The following is a 20341-nucleotide window of genomic DNA, read 5'->3' as shown; positions in this document are numbered from 1 at the left end:
TCATAATACTCCTGCACCCCTACACATCCCAGCCCTGAGCCCATCATACACCTGAGCCCCCTGCCCTGAGTCCCTCAAATCCCCACATCCCCAGACTTCCACGCCACCACTCCACAGTCCTCTGCCATAACACTCCTGCACCCCCTATACACTCCAATCCCCTGCCCTGAGTCCCTCACATCTCCAAACTCCTGCACCCTCAGATCACGAGCCCCATAAAAGATTGATAGAAGACAGCCTGAATGCATGCATGATGCTGGATTTGACCAGTTATGATGCAAATTTCACAGAAATGTGTGAAAAGATGCAGCAGCAGAAATCCCATTAAATAAAGTCTATGAGTACAAGGTTTCATTTATGACATTAATAATCATTATGTCAATTATCAATAATATTAAGTTGTATATTTTCAGTCATGCAAGTGGGCATTCTTATATGGCTCTTTGTTGACCACTTGTCTGAATTTTGATGAAGTCTGAGTCTTTGGTTTGAAAAGGTTGCGGACCCAATCTATACAATGTTTATTGTAGAGCAGTGGTGGGGAGCCTTTTTTGAGTTGGAGGCTGCTGACCACAAAAAAAACAAAAACAAAAAAACCCCACACACCCACAGTTGGGGGCACACAAGTGAGAAGCCAACATCACACAAAAACACCCCTCACTGATGTGGTTCCTGATTGAGAAGGAGACACTCGTCACATTCCCCTTGCGTACCCAATGCCGGGTGGGGGAACCTTGAGCCTCTGGGGCTGGATCCAGGCAAGCTGGGGGCCACATCCGGCTGTCGGGCGTGAGGCTCCCCACCCTTGGTGTAGAGAATGTAGTTGCTTTGGAATAAACTGGTCTATCTCCTATATATTTATGTGTTTTTTAAAATGAAAAAGCAATTTACATGAGCATACCATTCTCCCTCCTACGATCACCTCTGTGGGAGTTGGGCTTTTATTCACTCCCCCTTCCACTCAGTTTCCCAGAATGCACAGATGTTATAGAGACAGACTTATTTTTCACTCTACTGTATTCTCCATTTCCCAAGCTCTCTCCATCCTGGAAAGCCTTTACCTCAAGCGTTTAAATGGTAACATATGTTGCTTATTAGCACTACCTTAAGCACACCTGTATTTCTTTGCTTAAATGGACAGCATTCAAAGCAGTTTCTGTCTTAAAGAGCATGTCAGGCAGGAGTATGTTGGGGAATTTCTTTTCAAAGGGAAACATCAGTCTGGGATACATTAACGGGAGAGTTGTGAGCAGGACACAAGCACTAATTCTTCCGTTCTATTCTGCGCTGATGAGGCCTCAAGTGGAGTACTGTGTCCAGTTTTGGACACCACATTTCAAGAAAGATGTGGACAAATTGGAGAAAGTCCAGAAAGGAGAAACAAAAATGAGTAAAGACCTAGAAAACATGACCTATGAGAAAAGATTTAAAGGACGGGGTTTGCTTAGTCTGGAAAAGAGAACACTGACAGGGACATGATAGCAGCTTTCAAGTACCTAAAAAGGTGTTACAAGGAGGAGGGAGAAAAATTATTCTCCTTAACTTCTAATGATAGGACAGAAGCAATGGCTTAAATTGCTGCAAAGAAGGTTTAAGCTGAACATTAGGAAAAAACTTCTTCATTGTCAAGGTGATTAAACACTCAAAGAAACTGCCAAGGGCAGTTGTGGAATCGCCATCACTAGAGATAATTAAGAGCAGGTTAGACAGACATTTGTTGGAGATGATCTAGATCAGGGCTACTCAACTTTGGAAGTTCCGGTGGCCACAATGATACTCACACCACATGCCAAGAACTGCAACTTACGTGTGGTTGCATGTACATGCAAATAGCTTCTCACACTGACAGGTATGAATACAAAGCACTTCCCACAATGCCCTGGCACTCTTGGCACCACCTTCTTCCTGAGGGCTAGAAATGCTGACACCCTTTACCTGTCTGTTCCAGCCAGCTGTTCACTTGCGCCTTTCAAAGCTCACCCTGCCTGGGAGACGCCTCGCTGTTGTGGAGCCTATTCCCAGTGGAGGCCATGTTCAAAGGATCCCACCTGCAGGCCACACATTGAGCCCTGCGTAAACCCAAACCTCCCCGCAGGCAACAAACAAATGGGCCATGGGCTGCGTATTGAGTAGCCCTGATCTAGCTGGGGCTTGGTTCTGCCATGAGAGCAGGGGCCTGGCCTTATGACTGCTCAGATCTAGTGTTCTATAATTCTACAAGGTTTAAGAGCTCTTTTAAATAAGAAATCCATCAAAAAAGAAGACAATCTACAAAGAAATATAGAAAAGTAGAGAAGGTTTGGTGGCGAACAGAAAAACAAAGTAATTGAAAGAGTTTCTACTCACATGAAACTGGCTGACTACCAATCACCTCCTTAAATTACAAGTCCTTATATTTCTTCAATTCTTAGGGGCTGACAGGCAATATGCCAAATGAATTACCAGTGAAAAACAACAACTATGATCTGTTCAAACAGAAGCTCTAAATCAACAGGAGCCACAAAAAATTGTTCTAACCTGACTTAAAAGGCTGTTTGTAAGAAGACACATTAATACAATCATGCTCCATTCTTTTTAAAGAAATGACTGATGTGCAAAAAGCACCTAGCATGCTCTCTGGAGTCAGGAACTTACAGTTGACTAGTACACGGCATGCTGCCAGGTTCATAAAAAGACAAACTAATTCCTCCTCTCCTTGCCTACTTGATCAACTTTATTCTAGAGATGACATATCTTCCTTTAAAGCAACAGCTGCTGACCACTGCCAGAGGACCAAATAAAGCAACTGCTATGTGGAAGCGTTGCCAGCGAGAGCGGAGAACCAAAGTGAGTTTTTTATTTGGCCTTACTGCTAAAAATTCAGAGCTGTTTCACTAACTTGGAGAATTTTTATTATAAATTTTTATTCTTTTTGAAGTTTCTAATACATATGCACAAGATCCATAAGTCAATCTGAGCATGTGATTTATTCTCGACTGTCTAAATTCAATGCATAATGTCAAATGTATTAGCCCTAAAAACCTGAAATCATGCCACTTAAGATTCATTTTAAGTTAATGCCTGAAGGAGAATGTTTTTAGAAGCAAATATGAAACTTCTAAGACTTGTGGGATAGAAAGGATTATCATGTAAGTGAAGTACTCTACTTGGATGTAAGGAGATCCAGGTTCTACTTCCTGTTTTTCAGGATACAATGAAACCCTAGGAAAGTTATGTAATCTCTTTGCAACTCAAAGCACTAATCTGTAAAATGAGGAAAATACTACTTGCCTACGTTGGCAATGTGAGATCAATTTAACTGCTTCTCAGATACTTCAATGATGGGAGCAATAGAGAGACTATACATGAAATTAGCTGATGGGGTGCAGTTGGAGAGCACACACAAGCACAAGTTGGCCAATTTAAGTCTATTGGTAAATCACATCTCAACTTCATAATCAGTAAAAGTGATCAATTCACCTACAGAAAGTAATGAATTTGGAAGGTAAGGAAAATTTCCTATTCATACAATGCTGTAAGTATACACAGCATTGTATAAATACAGAAGACAAGTTCTCTGCCCAAAGAAGCTTACATTCTAACAAATACAACATGTACAAAAAAAATGAGAAGCAAGAATAACAAGGAGTCCTGTGGCACCTTAGAGACTAACAGATTTATTAGGGCATAAGTGAATATCCTAATAAATCTGTTAGTCTCTAAGGTTCCACAAGACTCCTTGTTGTGTTTGCAGATACAAACTAACACGGCTACCCCCTGAGACTTTTCAGATGCCAGAATGTGAGTAAACAGGAACACAGCATTGAGGGCTCAATTAAGGATTCTCACAGACCTCAGTGAGTGTTTAGAAAGGCTATATGGAAGATGAGACTTTATAACAGGCGAAACTAAAACCCTGGATTGGAAAGCCTGTAAAATAAGGATCTAGGTCTGGAGAGGGTAGTTTGGGCCTATAAGTATTATCAAGCTAGCTTTTATTTCAGGCATAGTTATTTTAGCCTAGCATAAATCAGAAGAGCCATTTTTTTCTGATCATTTGTATATTGTAGGAACTCTATTTATACATTATTAATTCTCACTGCTGCTCTTTTGCATTGTTTTGTTAAACTTACCTGTCAGGTATTCGAGAACAGCGGCCATGTACACTGGGGCACCAACACCAATTCTGTACTTGGGGTGACCTTTCTTAATATAACGTAGCATTCTTCCTACAGGGAATATGACTCCAGCCTTTGCTGAGCGGGAAGTCTTGGTAGACTTCTTCTTTCCACCTCTGCTGGACATTTTGTCTATAGCACGTCTAGAACAGTACACTAAAAACAAAAGAAGAGATAAGATTACCAGTGAAGAGTACAACCCACAATGCTTTCAGATGACTATTGTACTCTTTCTATAGATGCAAGAATAACTCATTTTTTCCATCAGTGACAAATAAAATCAACAGATTATTTTATTTGCAGCTGAACTTTAGTTGTGCTGGGATGCTACTTTGAGGTTGGCATTGTTAAATTATGTTGAAGGTGCCTAAAACATATGGGGAGGTAGCTTTTTATACACATACATAAGATTTTACAAGTTGTTCTATAGTGGATATTCTTTAATAAAATGGTAACGTTTACTTGCCATAACTTTGTTTATAAATACAAAATGTGTGATACAGAAGTTGACTGGTGGGAAATATGACCTTTTAGTATTTTAGAGCTTCTTCTAAGATCCTAATGCATTTTATCATAGATAAGTATCACTGAACACAGTCATCTGAGGAGTGGAGCATGGCAGTCATTGTAAAACAGGGCATGAGAGCAAAGAGGGGATAATTTTGACCAAAGACACTGAGCAAACTTCTATTATGGAGTTATGGAAAAAAGCCATTAGCTAGGTTTTCAAACTACAATGGTAAACAGTACAACTGTGCTGCTAATGTGCATGTTGCAATTACCAGGAACCAAAAACGAGGTAATAGCCTGCACAAATGCCTATCTAAATAACATTATTTTAAAGACCAGATATAGAAACAACATGTGTCATGGTATTCAAGGTCCTACCTCAGCACAGGGAGATGCATACGTGATCTTAAAGTCCCTTCCAGCTCTTCACTTGTACTATATCCCTGTAGAAGAGTAGCCCTCAATAGTTCCCCAAAAGATTAATGTATAGTAAACTCTAGCTCCTGTAATGTAACTGTTTTGAGGAATAAAGAGCTGAGCTGAGTCTAGAACAGGGGTGGGCAATACTTTTTTTTTTTTGCCGGGGCCACTTCAGGAATTTTTGAAGTGGCCCCGGGCTGCTCCGGAAGGGGCGAGGCCACAAGCAGAAGGAGCAGGGCCAGGATACTTCCCTGCTTCCCCATTCACCGACCATGATTGGTCTAGGGACCGCCTCTGCCCCGCTCCCATAGGTTCCCCCTAGGCACCCATGCCCCCAGTGGTGGGAGGATACTTCATGTGCTCCTCCTCTATCCCCAGGCCAATATTGGTGGGGGCTGCCAAATTCTGTTTTACCTTTTGATATTTGCAAGAATCTAACTTCTGAACAGAAACAGGCAAAGCTTCACAGTGCCTGAGCACTTTCAGTTTCCCAAACTATTTGTGGGTGAGGGGTTGGGTTAGTGGTTTGCAAAACCAGTTCATGATTTTCTCCCCATCACCATAATATACATGGAGTGATGAGATGTTTTTTCTCAGAAAGGAGATTTAGTTTTAAAAAAATTATTAATCAAAGGGAAATCCACGAGGCATTAGCAATAAACCTCCTAATCCTTCCATCTCCTGCCTCAATCTGGCAAAAATGGTTTTTCAGTGCAATTTTTTTTTCTCGCGCCTTTTCTCACAGTTTGAATTTTCTTTCACTATGCCAGTTCTTTGCTCCATTTTTCATTCTGTTTTTTTTTTCCTACTGGATTTTTTTCCCATGCCATCTCTTTATAGTGAAACACAAGCCTAATAACATTTATGTCAAACTTGTGAACAAACAATGACAGAGTTCAAAATTAGACAAAACTGGTTTGACCAACCATATTTTTGAATTCTGCAACTTTGGCTATGTGACTTCGGATGTGTGCCGACATGCTTCACAGACTTTCAAATCTCAAGGAGTCACTGAGCTCCAGATTGCATAAGTCTCATATCAGGATCACTTCTTATGACTAAGACCTTACTTGAAAAATCTAATGAGTATTCCCTTTTCCTCCCACTTTCACAGAGGGCTCTCTTCCTCAGCAATTCAGTACCTGGATGAAAGACTGTGGGTGATAAATCAATGAATGTTTTATTGCCTGCTAAAGGCAAACACAATCTAGCTCTATTATATTAGCTTTGACATGGTTTATATTGGCATTGTTTTTGAACAAAGACAGTTTCACACAAGTCAGACAACCTTGGAAGGGGAAAAATATCTAAACGTTTCTGCTAGCTCCCACCAAACTGAGTCAGCTGCCATAGCAGCTCATCAGTGAATATGACAGCAAAAGCTGGTGTTGTTGCTTTGGAAAACTGCCCATATTAGTTTACATACTCATTTAAAACAACAACTTCAAAAATAATCAGAGCATGCAATGTGGTGTGGCTTCTTTGCAGCATAAACATTTTTCTACCTACTGTAGCAAATATTTTTACGGTCAATCTCAATTTGGGTTCCCATCTATGCTACAGATGCTAACTCCATCAAACCCCTAACAAAATATTATCCATGTGTTTTCTAAACCAAGGAACTGGAAAAGTGGGAGGGGAAGATTTAAAAAAAAAAAAAAATCTATGTGGGTTTTGGTTTCTCTCATTTTTTTAATTGAAAAGCAAAAGTAGAAATAATTTTTCTTCCCCACAGGGGCCCTTGTGGGAGTGGAAGCAGTAGGTCTCCTTTGCCAGCTGGCTTATTATGGCGTATAAAAGAGACGGCCTTTATTGAAAACAAGGAATATGAAACCCCCAAAGTGTATGTCATGTCCTAAAGTACTTCTAATGCAATAAATGATGCTTTCATTGCTATGTTATTCTATGCTGGAATCTTCAATAGTTTTCAAAGTTATGGGTGGAAAACAAAATACCAGCTATTTTACAAATGCAGGTAGACTTTGCTAATTCACATAATTTAAAATATGCAAAGACTTGACAGTCTCTTGGCAAGGATTTCTTAGCTGAGGCAGTAGTGAGATGCCATACCACCAGGATGTCATTTTTCCAACTTTACAACAGAACATTTACGAGTGAAGCAAACAGTTAATAATGAAGCACTGTCAAACGAAAACTGAACATTGTCACAACAAGTGGGAAAGGTGCATCTTCTGATGCACCATCCTTGCTTCTAAATGCTAATTACTTAGAGGCAAATATAGCTGTGGAAGAGCCTAGAGAGAGGCCCCATGTGAAGCTGAACATTCCATGAAGTCTACTTCACCCATTGGGTTGAACTTTATTCTGCAATGATACTCCACAGCACCTTTTATGAGGAGCAGCCCCCCAGCCTGCATCTTTATGCCTGCATCTCTCTGGTTTAGCAGGTTAGAGTTTGCCTCTTATTCACCAGTTTGAAAAACTCTAACCTGCAATGGGACTTCTAGTTATTAGTGCACTTTAAAGTTTCTCTACTTATGGTCTGAAGAGGGCTATACCTCTCTAAAGGCTGGCATATCTCAGTGTAGGAGATTATTTCGCCAAGTATAAAAGTTAATTTCAAATGCATTGTCAGACATTATATTTTTCAAGGAATTTCTAGAAATCTTCATTCTTATGTCTGTATAATGTTCCTACAGCTCCAACACAGAGAAGGAGCAGAAGAATTCAGGTAGGACCATGCTTCCAAGATTTCAATGCATGGATATGTCTAGACTGCAGACTTCTTTCGAAAGCAGCTTTTTCAGAAAAGATCTTCTGAAAAAACTTCTTTCAAAAGAGAGCACCCACACTGCAAAAGCACATCAAAAAAAGAGATGTGCTTTTTCTAAAGATCGCATCCAGACCACCTGGATGGTATCTCACATGTAAGCAGTGATTGCTATGGCCAGAATGATCAACAGAGCACCTGTGCTTTTTCTTCTTCCCGGTTCTTTCGAAAAAACTCCCTCTTCCACGTCCACACACACCTTTTTCCGAAAGAACTCTTTCGGAAAAGGCATTCTTCCTTGCAGAATGAGATTTACCAATGTTGGAAAAACCCCTGCGTTCTTTCAATTTTCTTTCAAAAAGACGCAGGTGGATGCAGGTGAAGTTTTTTTTGGAAAAACGATTATTTTTCCGAAAAAACACCCCTGTAGTATAAGGTGCACCCCATGTCTCACCTCTCCCATGTGGAACAGGATAGGTTGTGGGTAGCAATGAGTTATCGGACAGAGGAGCACGTCTTCCCCAGTGGTTTCTCAGGGAAACTTAATCCCTTTGGGCTATGTTGTGTGTCTTGCCTGAGCTGACTTGTAAGAGATGCTGGAGTAATCATGTCCATGGAAGCCCTAGAAGCTTGGTTCCTATTCTCTGGCAATGTGGCTTCACTGAAATGGATTCCAGAGTTCCTATAAAGCCTCTCTGCAGTTGACCCCGGTCTCTGGATTAATACAATCTGTCAATTTAGTCCATGGGACAGTCTCCCCTTCAGACTGGGGGAGAAGAATCTGAAAGAGTCTGTTTTCTTTCCTTTAGTGCTCCTGTGGATTTTAGCATGAGAGGGGCTGATCTAGCCCTAAGTGGTTAACATTTGGAGCCCAAATCATAAGAGTAAAGTATGTAGCAAAACAGAATTCTGACTTTTTTTTTTTTGACTGAATAGACATTAAATACAACATATCTGATTTTAAAAATACAAACTGAAGACGTACATGGACTAGGGATCATTAAGAAGTTGGTATCTGATACATGTTTAGTTGATAAGGGAAAGCACTCAGTCCCAGCTTGTGCCGGGTCCGGGAGCTACCCCTGCTGCAGCTCTGCGGTTTAAATGTAGCAAGAACCAGGCTACTTGCCCACCCAGCTCTTACTACATTTAAAATGCAGAGATGCAGCAGGGGTAGATCCCAGACCTAGCACGAGCCGGGACTGAGCTCAGTTTACTCAGTCCCTGCTCATGCAGGGTCCAGCAGCCCATTGATGGAGGGGTCTGTTCACGGCCAACCTGGGCCACTGCAAACAGGGGCTGCTTCATGGCAGTAGCCCCTATCCACAGAGGGTCCCAGATGTCTACTCAAGTCCCTAACATGGACTGCTGTGGTAGAGTGCTGCAATGTACGGTACAATGGGGCCACATGGCATTTTAGTTTTATTTCTATCACCAAGCAAATGACTCAGTTCATGAGAGGGGGAGATGTGAGTTACGACAGTCATTCCTTCATCTGTGGAAACATCATTGTCTGCTGACACAGATACCGTAGTCTATTTGAGTGATACTAAGTTTGTTAACTTACTGCCAATCATAATCAATCTTATTCAATTGAATTTCCATTATCAGGCTTGAGCAAAGACAGCAGGAAAGAGCCAGGCTGATCCTTTCCAACCCACCTTGTAGTATCTTGATCAGTGGGATAATATTCCCTTTTATGTACTGTATTTCATATAACCCATTCAAAGCTTCAGTGCCAGTAATAAACACATTCAAGATGCAATTTATATAACAAGACTCTGGGATTGTCACTCTGTGGCTAAGTCTACACTGGCACTTTACAGCACTGTACCATTCTGACTCAGAGGTATGAAAAAAAAAAAAACCCCTCCTGAGCACAGCAAGTTACAGAACTGTAAAACTCCAGCACGAACTATGCACCCAGGCTGGGAGCTAGCAACCTTGTCCCGGGCCAGAAGTGGCAGCTGTGGGATTCCTCCTCCTCTCCCCCCATTTAATCAGTCAACTAATTAAACTAAATGTTTATCATATTAACTAATTAAACAGGATTTTACATCCATAATGCTGAACATTGCCAAGTTTGGTCATCACTTGGATCTGTGGTTTGTTGCCATTTCATTTTAAGTCCTCAGACATTTTAACTTTGATTTACAGCTGTGCAAAAGCAAGGCATATTTCTGTACCACACCAAGGCTATGTCTAGACTGCAAGCCTCTTTCGAAAGAGGCTCTTTCAAAAGATACTTTCGAAAGAGACTCTTTCGAAAGAGAGCGTCTAGACTGCACGTTGAACTTTCGAAAAAGCGGCTTGCTTTTTCGAAAGAAAGCATCCAGTGAGTCTGGATGCTCTCTTTCGAAGAAGCCCTATTTACATTGAAGAACGCCTTCTTTCAAAAAAGGAACTTTCGAAAGAAGGCGTTCTTCCTCATGAAATAAGGTTTACCGCCATTGAAAGAAAAGCCGCATTCTTTCGATTTAATTTCGAAAGAACGCGCTTGAGTCTGGACGCAGGTGAGGTTTTTTCGAAAAAAGGCTACTTTTTTCGAAAAAACCCCTGAATCTGGACACAGCCCAAGAGTGCTCGACCACTGTGATATCAGAAGTAACTTAACTAACCACCACATTACTCCATACCTACTTGGCTTGCAACAGTTTAATTGCCTATAATGAAGGGCAGATGGAGTGTAGTTTGGCCCAGCTGCCAAATCAGCTACAGCATAGAATTTCAGCTATTAGTGATATATACACAACATGGAGTATCTTTTCCATACTAAGCTTGCTTTAACACTACACTTCTGCATAATTACAAGTAGCTTCTGCTAACATTGATGGCAAACATGGACCTACACTGAGAATCAAAAAAAATTTATGCACTGGGAGATTATTAGATTCAGAAAAATATAGTGCGAACCAAAGAGGAAGGGTGTAATTCTGTTATGTATACACAGAATTACACAATTTGTAAATGCAAAACAGCTTTAGGGAATTCCAGTTAAAGCTCTAATACTCATTCTGCCACATTTAACTTAAAAGGGATAAAAATAAGACTTAGAACGGAAGGGATCTTTAAAACTATGGATTTGTAAATATCGGGGTGCAGAACTGTACATTATCAGCAGAGAAGGCATTTAACTTGCCAGAGCCAAAATATACTTGTTTTTAAAAATAGAGCTATAAAGAAAATGAGCATAGTCTGATGATGAAGATGATTTTATTTTACTTTACATGGTGCTCACAAACAACCTGACCTTAAAACTACAAACTCCGAAATACTGCCCACTTTCATGAAACATATGGCAGTTTGCTGAGTCACTGCTAATCAGTGGTCATACAAGGTAAAGCTAACCAAAAGGAACTTCAGTGTGAACAACAGTTGTTACAAGATTTGAAAAAAAAATTCCAAGAATACATAATATAAGCCCTCTTCTTTCTCTACTGCCTTTCCATTGCAATATCTGGCAAGTTTCCCTAAATGTGTAGGATCTTCAAGGAACAGGGCATACAGCTTTCTATTTTGACTGAGACTCTCTGGCATAGGCCAAAGTATAATTCATATTAAAGACATTTCTGAATCAAGGATAAAAGCAGACTAAATGAATTAGATCCCTAATAACGTATGAGATAGAGGTTCTGCAATGAATTTTCTTAAAGCTTAACGTTTACACTAACCACCATGAGAAGCAATCACGAGATTTGCAATGTTAAGTGAATGAAGCCTCCAGTAAGGAGAATTCCATCACCCCTTCAAAATAACTAATAATAAAGAAAAGAATAAAACTAACTATGGGCCTTATTCTTCTCTGACCTACACCATTGTGAATCAGCTTTAAGTTCACTGAAGTCAATAGGCTTAATGCTCAGCAAAACCAATGCAAATCAGGATAAATTCAACTCCATGGGTGCGTCTAGACTGGCAAGATTTTGTGCAAAAGCAAGTGCTTTTGCACAAAAACTTGCCAATTGTCTACACTGGCCGCTTGAATTTGCGCAAGAGCACTGACTTTGTACTGTACAAAACCAGTGCTTCTTGCGCAAATACTGTCACGCCCCCGGTCAGGGATAAACCCTCTTGCGCAAGAATACTTGCACAAGAGGGCCAGTGTAGACAGGCACCTTAGTTTTTTGTGCAAGAAAGCCCAATGGCTAAAATGGCCATTGGAGTTTTCTTGCGCAAAAGCACGTCTAGATAGGCACGGATGCTTCTGCGCAAAAACAATTTTTGTGCAAAAGCATCCTTGCCAATCTAGATGCTCTTTTGTGGAAATACTTTTAATGGAAAAACTTTTCCGTTAAAAGTATTTCCGCAAAATCATGCCAGTCTAGACGCAGCCCATGTGTTTAAATCCTGCTTGCAACTGACTAGGATATTCTTGGTTGGCTTTAACACTATGTGAAGAATGAATAAATTACAGTAAAAGGTAAACTTTTCACGCACTCATTGCTATCTTCTTTGTTTGAAAGCCTAAGCATCATACAATTCTTAATAGTATACATTGAACATCTTGGTAAAAGGTATACATATCAAGTAGCTGCAATACACTGCATCTGATACTATTTTAGATAATACTAAATTAATATCTGGTAAGAGGGTCAAGCTAATAACTTGCTATTAATAGTCATCAGATGCTGACTCTAGAATGAATGCCACTTGCTCAACTAAAATAATCATTTAATCAGGACAACAGTCTGATTAAATGCTTACATCCACAAGTTAATTGCATTCACCATACAAAGACAATAGATTTCACTAGATCTTATATAAGCATATAAAGGGGAATGTTTTCACTGGAGAATGTTCTCCTGCAACTGGATACTTGTCAAGCTGAAGCAGAGGCATTTGCCTTTTCTCTCTTCCTTCTCTCCTTCATTTTTTGCATCAGCAGAAATTAATTCTGTTGTAATACTATTCATTTTCTTTCCAATGATTAACAATGTAAATGCTGTCATGCTATCTGATGTATACTGATGCATTACAGCAATCGTTGCTCCCTGTACTACTTTTGAAAAGCTGCATTCTGATAATCTTTGACAGAAGACTTGCTCTGTGTGTTTCAGCTAATCATGAGCTATTTAGGAATACTTTATACAGTGTCTAAAAGCATGAATAAAATGGTCTCTAATATGTGAACCAAGTACAGTAGATTCCTGGTCCTTAACTAAGACTTCTAGGAGCTACAGTAATACAAATAATAAATAGGGTTATATCAGCAAGTAAACAAGTAGTGATTTGATATAACAATGTAATTTCAGATTAATCTAAGTGCTTTATTGAATCAGTAATTTTATGTTCTGCCTGTAAAGAGGCAGCAATCAGTATAGAAGAATCCAGTAACAAGTATGGGCACAAACCCCATGTACTGCTACTACTACATTGACTTCTCATCTAAAAGCATTATATCAAAATGTACAGCTAAAAATGAATACATCAGTAGAAAAAACTATCAAGACAAATTCTCCTTCTCAATTACTGTATTGCATGCCTGTCCATTTTACTCAGGTTCTATAACAAATGAAAGTATACAAGTATTTCCAACAATGGTAATTTACTTTTTTAAAGCTAATGGTCATTTTATTTTCAAAGTGCGTCTGTGCCAAGAATGAAAATAGTTACACAATTTTTACGTATTGATAAAAGGACTTTTTACAAAGCTCCACTTTTTGCAAAGGTGACACCTGGGGAAAAACAAGCCTCTTGTAAGAGAAACACAGTATGTACATACAATTAAGACAAAAAGGGTTTTAAATCATTGAACCATTTAAGAATTAGGAATGTATGTCCAGAAAGACTATGTGTAACCACCACCAAGGTGGATTTGAACCTAAGACCTCTGGAGCTGACTACAGGAACCTACAGGAAGCCAGCTCCCAGCCCATGCTGTAGAGGTCTCTTGATCTTAACTATTGCAGTGGTCTAGGTGCCACTTGCAGTACTCAGTAACCACACTAGGTGTGTGGGTTACATATGCATTTCCATGAAAGAATGTTTCAGAAATTCCACAACCAGTATTTTGTAAGCTGACAGAAATGCAAACAAACAGTCGAAGTGGGTGTTTTCCAGCCACAATCCATATGTAAAATAAGTTTAACAATAGACAACAATGCTGCCTGGTCCTTGTGCAGGTGAACAAATAGGAAAGAGGGTAAAAGGACCAGGCTAAGTGGATGCCAGGCACAATGACATCCTCACACTTAACTCCTTTGACTGTAAAAACAATGTCAGCCCATATATAATGTCAGTCTTTCCAATGTGGGCTGGCAAGGGAGAAGGCACTATAGCCATGGACCATCCCTCCCTCATATTTAACTGAGCAACATTCAGGAAAGAGGGATGACCCCTCTTCACAGGAGGTGCAGTAGTTATGCTCCTCTCCTCCAACCTGGATATCTGGGAAGCGCTGTGAGTGCTTTCAAGCATAATGCTGAGCAGATGTTTGGGCCGGGTCCCCTCTTCTCCACAGTGCTCTTAAAATTCTGAGGCCTTCTCCTTTCCTCCTACTTTTGTTACTTGTCATATATTTACATTGTAAGCATGCAGAGCAGGGGAGATGTCTTTTTGTTATGTACTTACCTACCATAATGGGCTGATTGGGGCCTTTAGATCATAGTGCAAAATATACATCACCTTTTCCTTATTTTGAAAGGAAGGGGAAATTTGGATCCAAACTACTGTTCTGGAATGTTACTATTCCATCTAAAGAAGAGGGCTGTGCCCACAAAAGCTCATGATGCTACATTTTTTGTTAGTCTCTAAGGTGCTGCAGGACCATTCGGTCGTTTTTAAAGTTTTTTCACTATTCCATTTGTCATGCAGAGAAAGGCTCTTTTTAAGGAACTCCTTGTTATTCAGTAGAAACTCTGCAGCACCAAGACAAGTTTTCTTTTGTTTGCAGCAGTTATACTTTTGCTAAACATTGAGCTAAAATCAGGAACACCTGAGTGTACCTTTCAGTGTTAGTGTTAAATTCTCCCAGTTTACATCACTGCAAAGGTGGAACACAATTTGGCCTGGTATGAATAACTTGCATTCAATTCAATGGAATATATATACATATTCATATATACACTCTCTCTCTCTCTCTCTCTATATATATATACACACACACACAAAATATACATATATTTATATAGGTTTTCATGTAGGTGTTCAAGTAGCCTGAAAGGTTTCACTTCTTTACACCATTTTTGCCATGTCATCACATAAGAACAAAATGCCTTGGAATTAAAATTTGGATCTAAAATATTTAAAGGTAATTCCTTCAACTGTTTAAACAATAAAAAACAAAACAATAATAATCTAGGTAAATTGGATGCTCAGTATAAATTCTCCCAATAACCAAATGCATCTAGAAAAACAAAACAGGGATTATCAGAGAAACTGTAATTGTTGTGTTATGCCTTTTATTTCCATTCTATGCCTCAGAACCCAGGGGTTCATTCTTTAATTAAAGACTAACTTGCTATTTGGTTCATCTATTTCTACCAAACACTTAGGCAGGTGCCTCAGCTATAAAGTTACTTACATACCTGTTGCTTTGTGACAGTCATAGTGTAATCTTAGAAAAATATTATGCTCATTCTAATGGTCAAAATATGAAATCATAAGCCATAATTCAACAAGTCAATGTAATATCAATATAAATAGACACATTTTACATTAGTTTGATTAAATGAAATCTGGCCCCTCATGTCTGCCACAGGTATAAATGGGGACCTTCTACAAGTAACTTTTAAAGACTTCACAGTAAACAAAAATACCAAGAGATTAGCTACAAAGAACTTGTGTGTACTTGTTCCTACTACTTTCTTCTTTACATACACACCCTTCAGTTTTCCAGCAAATCCATGTTTGGTCCTCATACTGAGAGAAACCTGTATTCACCTGCAGCATGCCATACCTGCAGCTAGGGTGCAGCTCCTGCGAGAAACACCCACACGCTGCCTAGAGCGTGATGTGTTTGTCGGAAAGAACCGCACAGGCTTTAAAAGTGACAGCCCCAAAATAATGTGTGTGGCAGCCATTCCTTTGCCCAATATTTACTTCTTCCACTGCGAGGCTGCTCTGTTTTCAGAAAATGTCAGTTAGTTCTTCCTAGGCGTAAGTCCTTCCCCCTTGTGCAATCACACACAACTTTGCACTTCAGCACGAGGCGACAATGGCAGAGTGGACCAAAAATGTCCTCCCGCTGTGCTCCGGCCATTCCTTTTTGCAGTCGCTACACATTATCCTCTCCTGTCCAATGACCCGGTGGGAGAGAAGAGGAAGCGGGGAGGGGAGGGAGGCAAAGCTGGTTTCAACACAGACTCCTCCATTTACATCTCTGTGCAACATGCTGCGACTGCTGGTACTAAGTGGGCTCCGTCCAGCCTCAGCGCCCTGCTCCTGGGCGGCAATGCCAAGGGGACCCCACTGCCCCTCATGCTGAGAGGGGAGCGGAGTCCCGGGAGACAAACCACTCGGAGGACCCGGGGGGGGGGGGGTCCCCAGGATCCCTCCATTTCCCGTCAGGAAGGGGCCAGCGAGCTCGTTTCTGCCCAGACCCCGCTGGCGAGGCGCCCGGTGCGTCCCTGGCTCGCAGCGCCCAGGAGCTGCCCGCTGGGCAGACCCGCCCGGTGCTCCAGAGCCCCTCCCCAGAGCGATACGGGGACGGGAGCCAGCCCCCCCCGCCCCCGGGACAGCCAGCGAGAGCCGCGCCCGGCGCCGACCTACCGGCAGCGGCAAAATGTCTCCCGTCGCCCCGACCGTCCGCTCCCCGGGCTCGGCCGCCGTGTGAACTGGAACAAGTCCGCCCCTGAGCGGCTGGGTGAGGTCCCACAATGCACCGCGAGCGCCTCGTCACATCCCCTCCCCTCCTGGGCCAGCCCCGCCTGGTGCTGCCGCCGCGTGCTGGGAGCGGAGCTTGCCCCACCCTCCCCCTCCCACCGTCGCGCGCCGCCTGGTCGGGTTCATCGCCAGCGCGCGGAGCCCTCTGCCGCTACCCAGCCCCTCCCTCCCCTAGTGCACAGAGTCCCCCGCCCCCAGCTTCTCATTCCCCTAGTGCAAAAAAACCTTCGGCCCCTCCCTCCCCTAGTGCAAAACCCCCTCTGCCCCTCCCTCCCCTAGTGCACAGCTCCTCCTTCCACTAATGGAAACCCCCTCTGCCCTTCCCCCCTAGTGCAAAACCCCCTCTGCCCCTCCGTCCCCAGTGCACAGCTCCTCCTTCCACTAATGGAAACCCCCTCTGCCCTTCCCCCCCCCCCCTAGTGCAAAACCCCCTCTGCCCCTCCCTCCCCTAGTGCACAGCTCCTCCTTCCACTAATGGAAACCCCCTCTGCCCTTCCCCCCCTGCAGTGCAAAACCCCCTCTGCCCTTCCCCCCTAGTGCAAAACCCCCTCTGCCCCTCCGTCCCCAGTGTACAGCTCCTCCTTCCACTAATGGAAACCCCCTCTGCCCTTCCCCACCCTAGTGCAAAACCCCCTCTGCCCCTCCCTCCCCTAGTGCACAGCTCCTCCTTCCACTAATGGAAAATCCCCTCTGCCCCTCCCTCCCCTAGTGCAAAATCCCCTCTGCCCCTCCCTCCCCAGTGCACAGCTCCTCCTTCCACTAATGGAAAACCCCCTCTGCCCCTCCCTCCCCTAGTGCACAACTCCTCCTTCCACTAATGGAAAACTCCCTCTGCCCTTCCCTCCCCTCCCCTCCCCTAGTGCAAAACCCCCTCTGCCCCTCCCTCCCCTAGTGCACAGCTCCTCCTTCCACTAATGGAAAACCCCCTCTGCCCCTCCTTCCCCTAAGTGCACAGCTCCTCCTTCCACTGATGGAAAACCCCCTCTGCCTCTCCCTCCCCTAGTGCAGAGCTCCTCCTTACATTAATGGAAAACCCCCTCTGCCCCCTCCTTCCCCTAGTGCACAGCTCCTTCTTCCCATAGTGCACAGACTCCCTGGCCCCCAGCTTCTCCTTCTTCTAGTGCAAAAAAACCCCTGTGCTCCTCCCTTCCCTGGTGCACAGCTTCTCCTTCCCCTAGTGCAAAAAAAATCCCTCTGTCCCTTCCCTAGTGCACAGCTCCCTCTTTCACTAGTGCAAAAAGCTGTCCCTCCTTCCCCTAGTGCACCGTTCCTTCTTCCTATAGTGCAAAAAACCCTTCTGCCCCTCTCTCCCCTAGTGCCCAGAGTCCCCTACCCGAATCCCTCCCTTCACTAGTGCACAGAGACCCTGGCTCCCAATCCCCTGGCCTAGCTTGCAGAGCCCCCACTTCTCTCTCCTCCCCCTCCCCCGTGCACAGAGCCCCCATCCGCCTCCCACTCTATGTTCAGTCCTTCACATTGACAGAATAGCCCTGTGCCCTCTTCCCCTGCAACTCCCCTACCCACACTGCAAACCCAAAGGGCCCCCCTCTTTTTTCTCCTCTCCTGCCCCCACAGCTCCTCTGCCCACAGAATGTGCAGCAGCAGAGACCAACCCCCTCTCCAGCTGCTTCTCTTCCTGCCTGCCACCTACACTGTGGGTAGAGCCCTGTGCCACGTCCTGCTGCTTCTCATGCAGACTAATGACCACAGCAGTACTTGCTGCTCCCTACAATACAACTCCGTCCTGTTTACCCCCTCCCCTGAGACAGGGCCCAATTCAGCACCTCAACACTCTGCTGGGATTCTCCCCGCACCTCCTGTTGTGACCCACTCAGCGTGCATTGCCCAGCACACTGAATTCTCCCAATGCCTCTCCCTCCATCATCTGAAAAAGTATGTAGTGCATAATCCAGTCCTCATGACAACGCCTCATTACCTCTCCCACTCAATGCCAGGCAGTGAGCGAAGAAGAGCAATTCCCATAGAGAAGGGTATGCAGCACACAGCTAAGTGCATCAGCCCTGTTCCCTCACAAGATTGCCTCTCTGGTTCTTCCCTGCTGCTATCCACTCCTTGTGCTGCAGCACAGTGTGTTCTGGTCCCTTTCCCCTGCCTGGCTTCCTGACTCAAGAGGCTGGGGAGGTGGAAAACAGGGTTACACTGAAACTGAGAGATCATGTTTTCTTATTGGAATAAAGTTCCTTGTTCAGTGTTAGAAGAAAGTGATTCTCTAATTCTCTCCCACAGTTAAATGATACATATGCTCTCACCCATGGCTGCTATAGCCACCCAGACTACCCCACACCCTCTGCCTCCTCACATAGCTCCCAAGAGGAATTCTGTCTTAGTGATGCAAACATGTCTACATATGCCTCCGTGGTGGGCAACCTGCAGCCTGAGGGCCACGCATGGCCCATTGGAGGTTCTATGTGTGGCCCACAAGATATTTTGTTTATTGTTGCCCACGCACAAGGTTGCCAGATTCTGCTGGTTTTGGTCTGCATTTTTTTTTTTTAACTGGTCATACTCAAGTGGCATGCACATAAAGCAAGGGCATGTGAAGTGCAGCATGTGCTGATCACACACAACGTTGTGAGAGCCGGGTGCTCCCACTGCATCCAATCAAAGTGCTGCTATCTTCAATCATCACACCTCACAAATACACGGTACGCAAGTGCCCAAACTACCCTATCCTGGGAGACTGTCTTGCTTACAACAATCTTGCAGCCCACTGAGATGAAGGAGGGCTACTCATGCAGCCCACTCACTAGTCTAAGTTGACCCTCACTGAAATACCTTGTCCTGAAAGAGGAGCATTCCTGCTGCTGCTCTTCCTCCTAGGGGACAGCCTGCTCCCCACTGGATGCCCAACCATCTCTGCTGGTTAGCACAGGGAGGCAGTAGGGTCATAGTGGCTCTGTCTCACTATTTGATATCCTGAAGCTTAGGAAGTACTTAGGAGGAGAGAAGTGATACACTCATGGTGGTTGTGTCCTGCTGCTCAGGAGCACGGAGAGGAGGGGAGGCAAAGCTTCTTTCATCCTCCCTCCTGTCTATGCCTGTGATGCAGCAGTAAAGCACATGTCCCCTCACCATACCGCCTGCCCCTCTGCTGCCCAGCCCCTGCTGCTGCTCCCTATCTCTCTTCCAGCTGTGACAGGTCTTTATGGAGTAGGAGTAGGAGGGGGACGGGGTCGTATACTAGAAATCCACTTCCCCCTTCCTTGCACAGGCCTCCCAAAAGGCCCTACTCCCTGTGCCCAGCCAGGCCTACATGCTACTCTGATGGAGTGATAGCTTGTGGCTGCAGAAGTCAATGGGCAGGAATGCTGGGGCTCGCTGGGCATTTGTGTGCAGTGAGTTGAGAGCACCTGGGCTTCCCTCCTCCCTGGCTGTGCGCCCTCTCCCATTCTGACTGCTGCTGCATGGGGATCAGGAAGCAAAGGGGCTGCTGGCTCAGCTGGCCCCTCAGGGTGTATCTACACTGCAGGGCTTAACTCGAAATAAGCTATGCAAATTGAGCTATGTTAATTGTGTATCTTATTTTGAAATAGCTTATTTCGAAATAGGGAACGTCTACACAGCACATTTCAAAACAGAGCACTCTTCCTCCGACTTCCCTTACTCCTCGTACAACAAGGGTTACAGGAGTTGGAGTAAAAAGACCTCCAGCTTGACAGTATTTTGACACTATTTTGAA

General features: G+C 43.6%; 1 protein-coding gene across 4 annotated transcripts in view; it reads right to left on the bottom strand.

Moving 5' to 3' along the window:
* MACROH2A1 (macroH2A.1 histone) overlaps positions 1-16657 on the bottom strand; it is a 68537-nt gene extending 51880 nt beyond the window's left edge. For all 4 annotated transcript variants that reach the window (XM_075900415.2, XM_075900417.2, XM_075900416.2 and 1 more), the window contains exons 1-2: positions 16528-16657; positions 4113-4313 (exon numbers count right to left, since the gene is read on the bottom strand). In XM_075900415.2, coding sequence (XP_075756530.1) covers positions 4113-4284 — 172 coding nt within the window. In that variant the 5' untranslated portion in view covers positions 4285-4313; positions 16528-16657. The remainder of the gene's footprint in view (positions 1-4112; positions 4314-16527) is intronic.
* Between the last annotated feature and the right edge of the window lie 3684 nt (positions 16658-20341).

Source organism: Pelodiscus sinensis, chromosome 16 (genome assembly GCF_052426305.1).
Source record: "Pelodiscus sinensis isolate ZL-2025 chromosome 16, ASM5242630v1, whole genome shotgun sequence".
Classification (NCBI taxonomy): domain Eukaryota; kingdom Metazoa; phylum Chordata; order Testudines; family Trionychidae; genus Pelodiscus; species Pelodiscus sinensis.
This window is presented reverse-complemented; position numbering and strand designations above follow the sequence as displayed.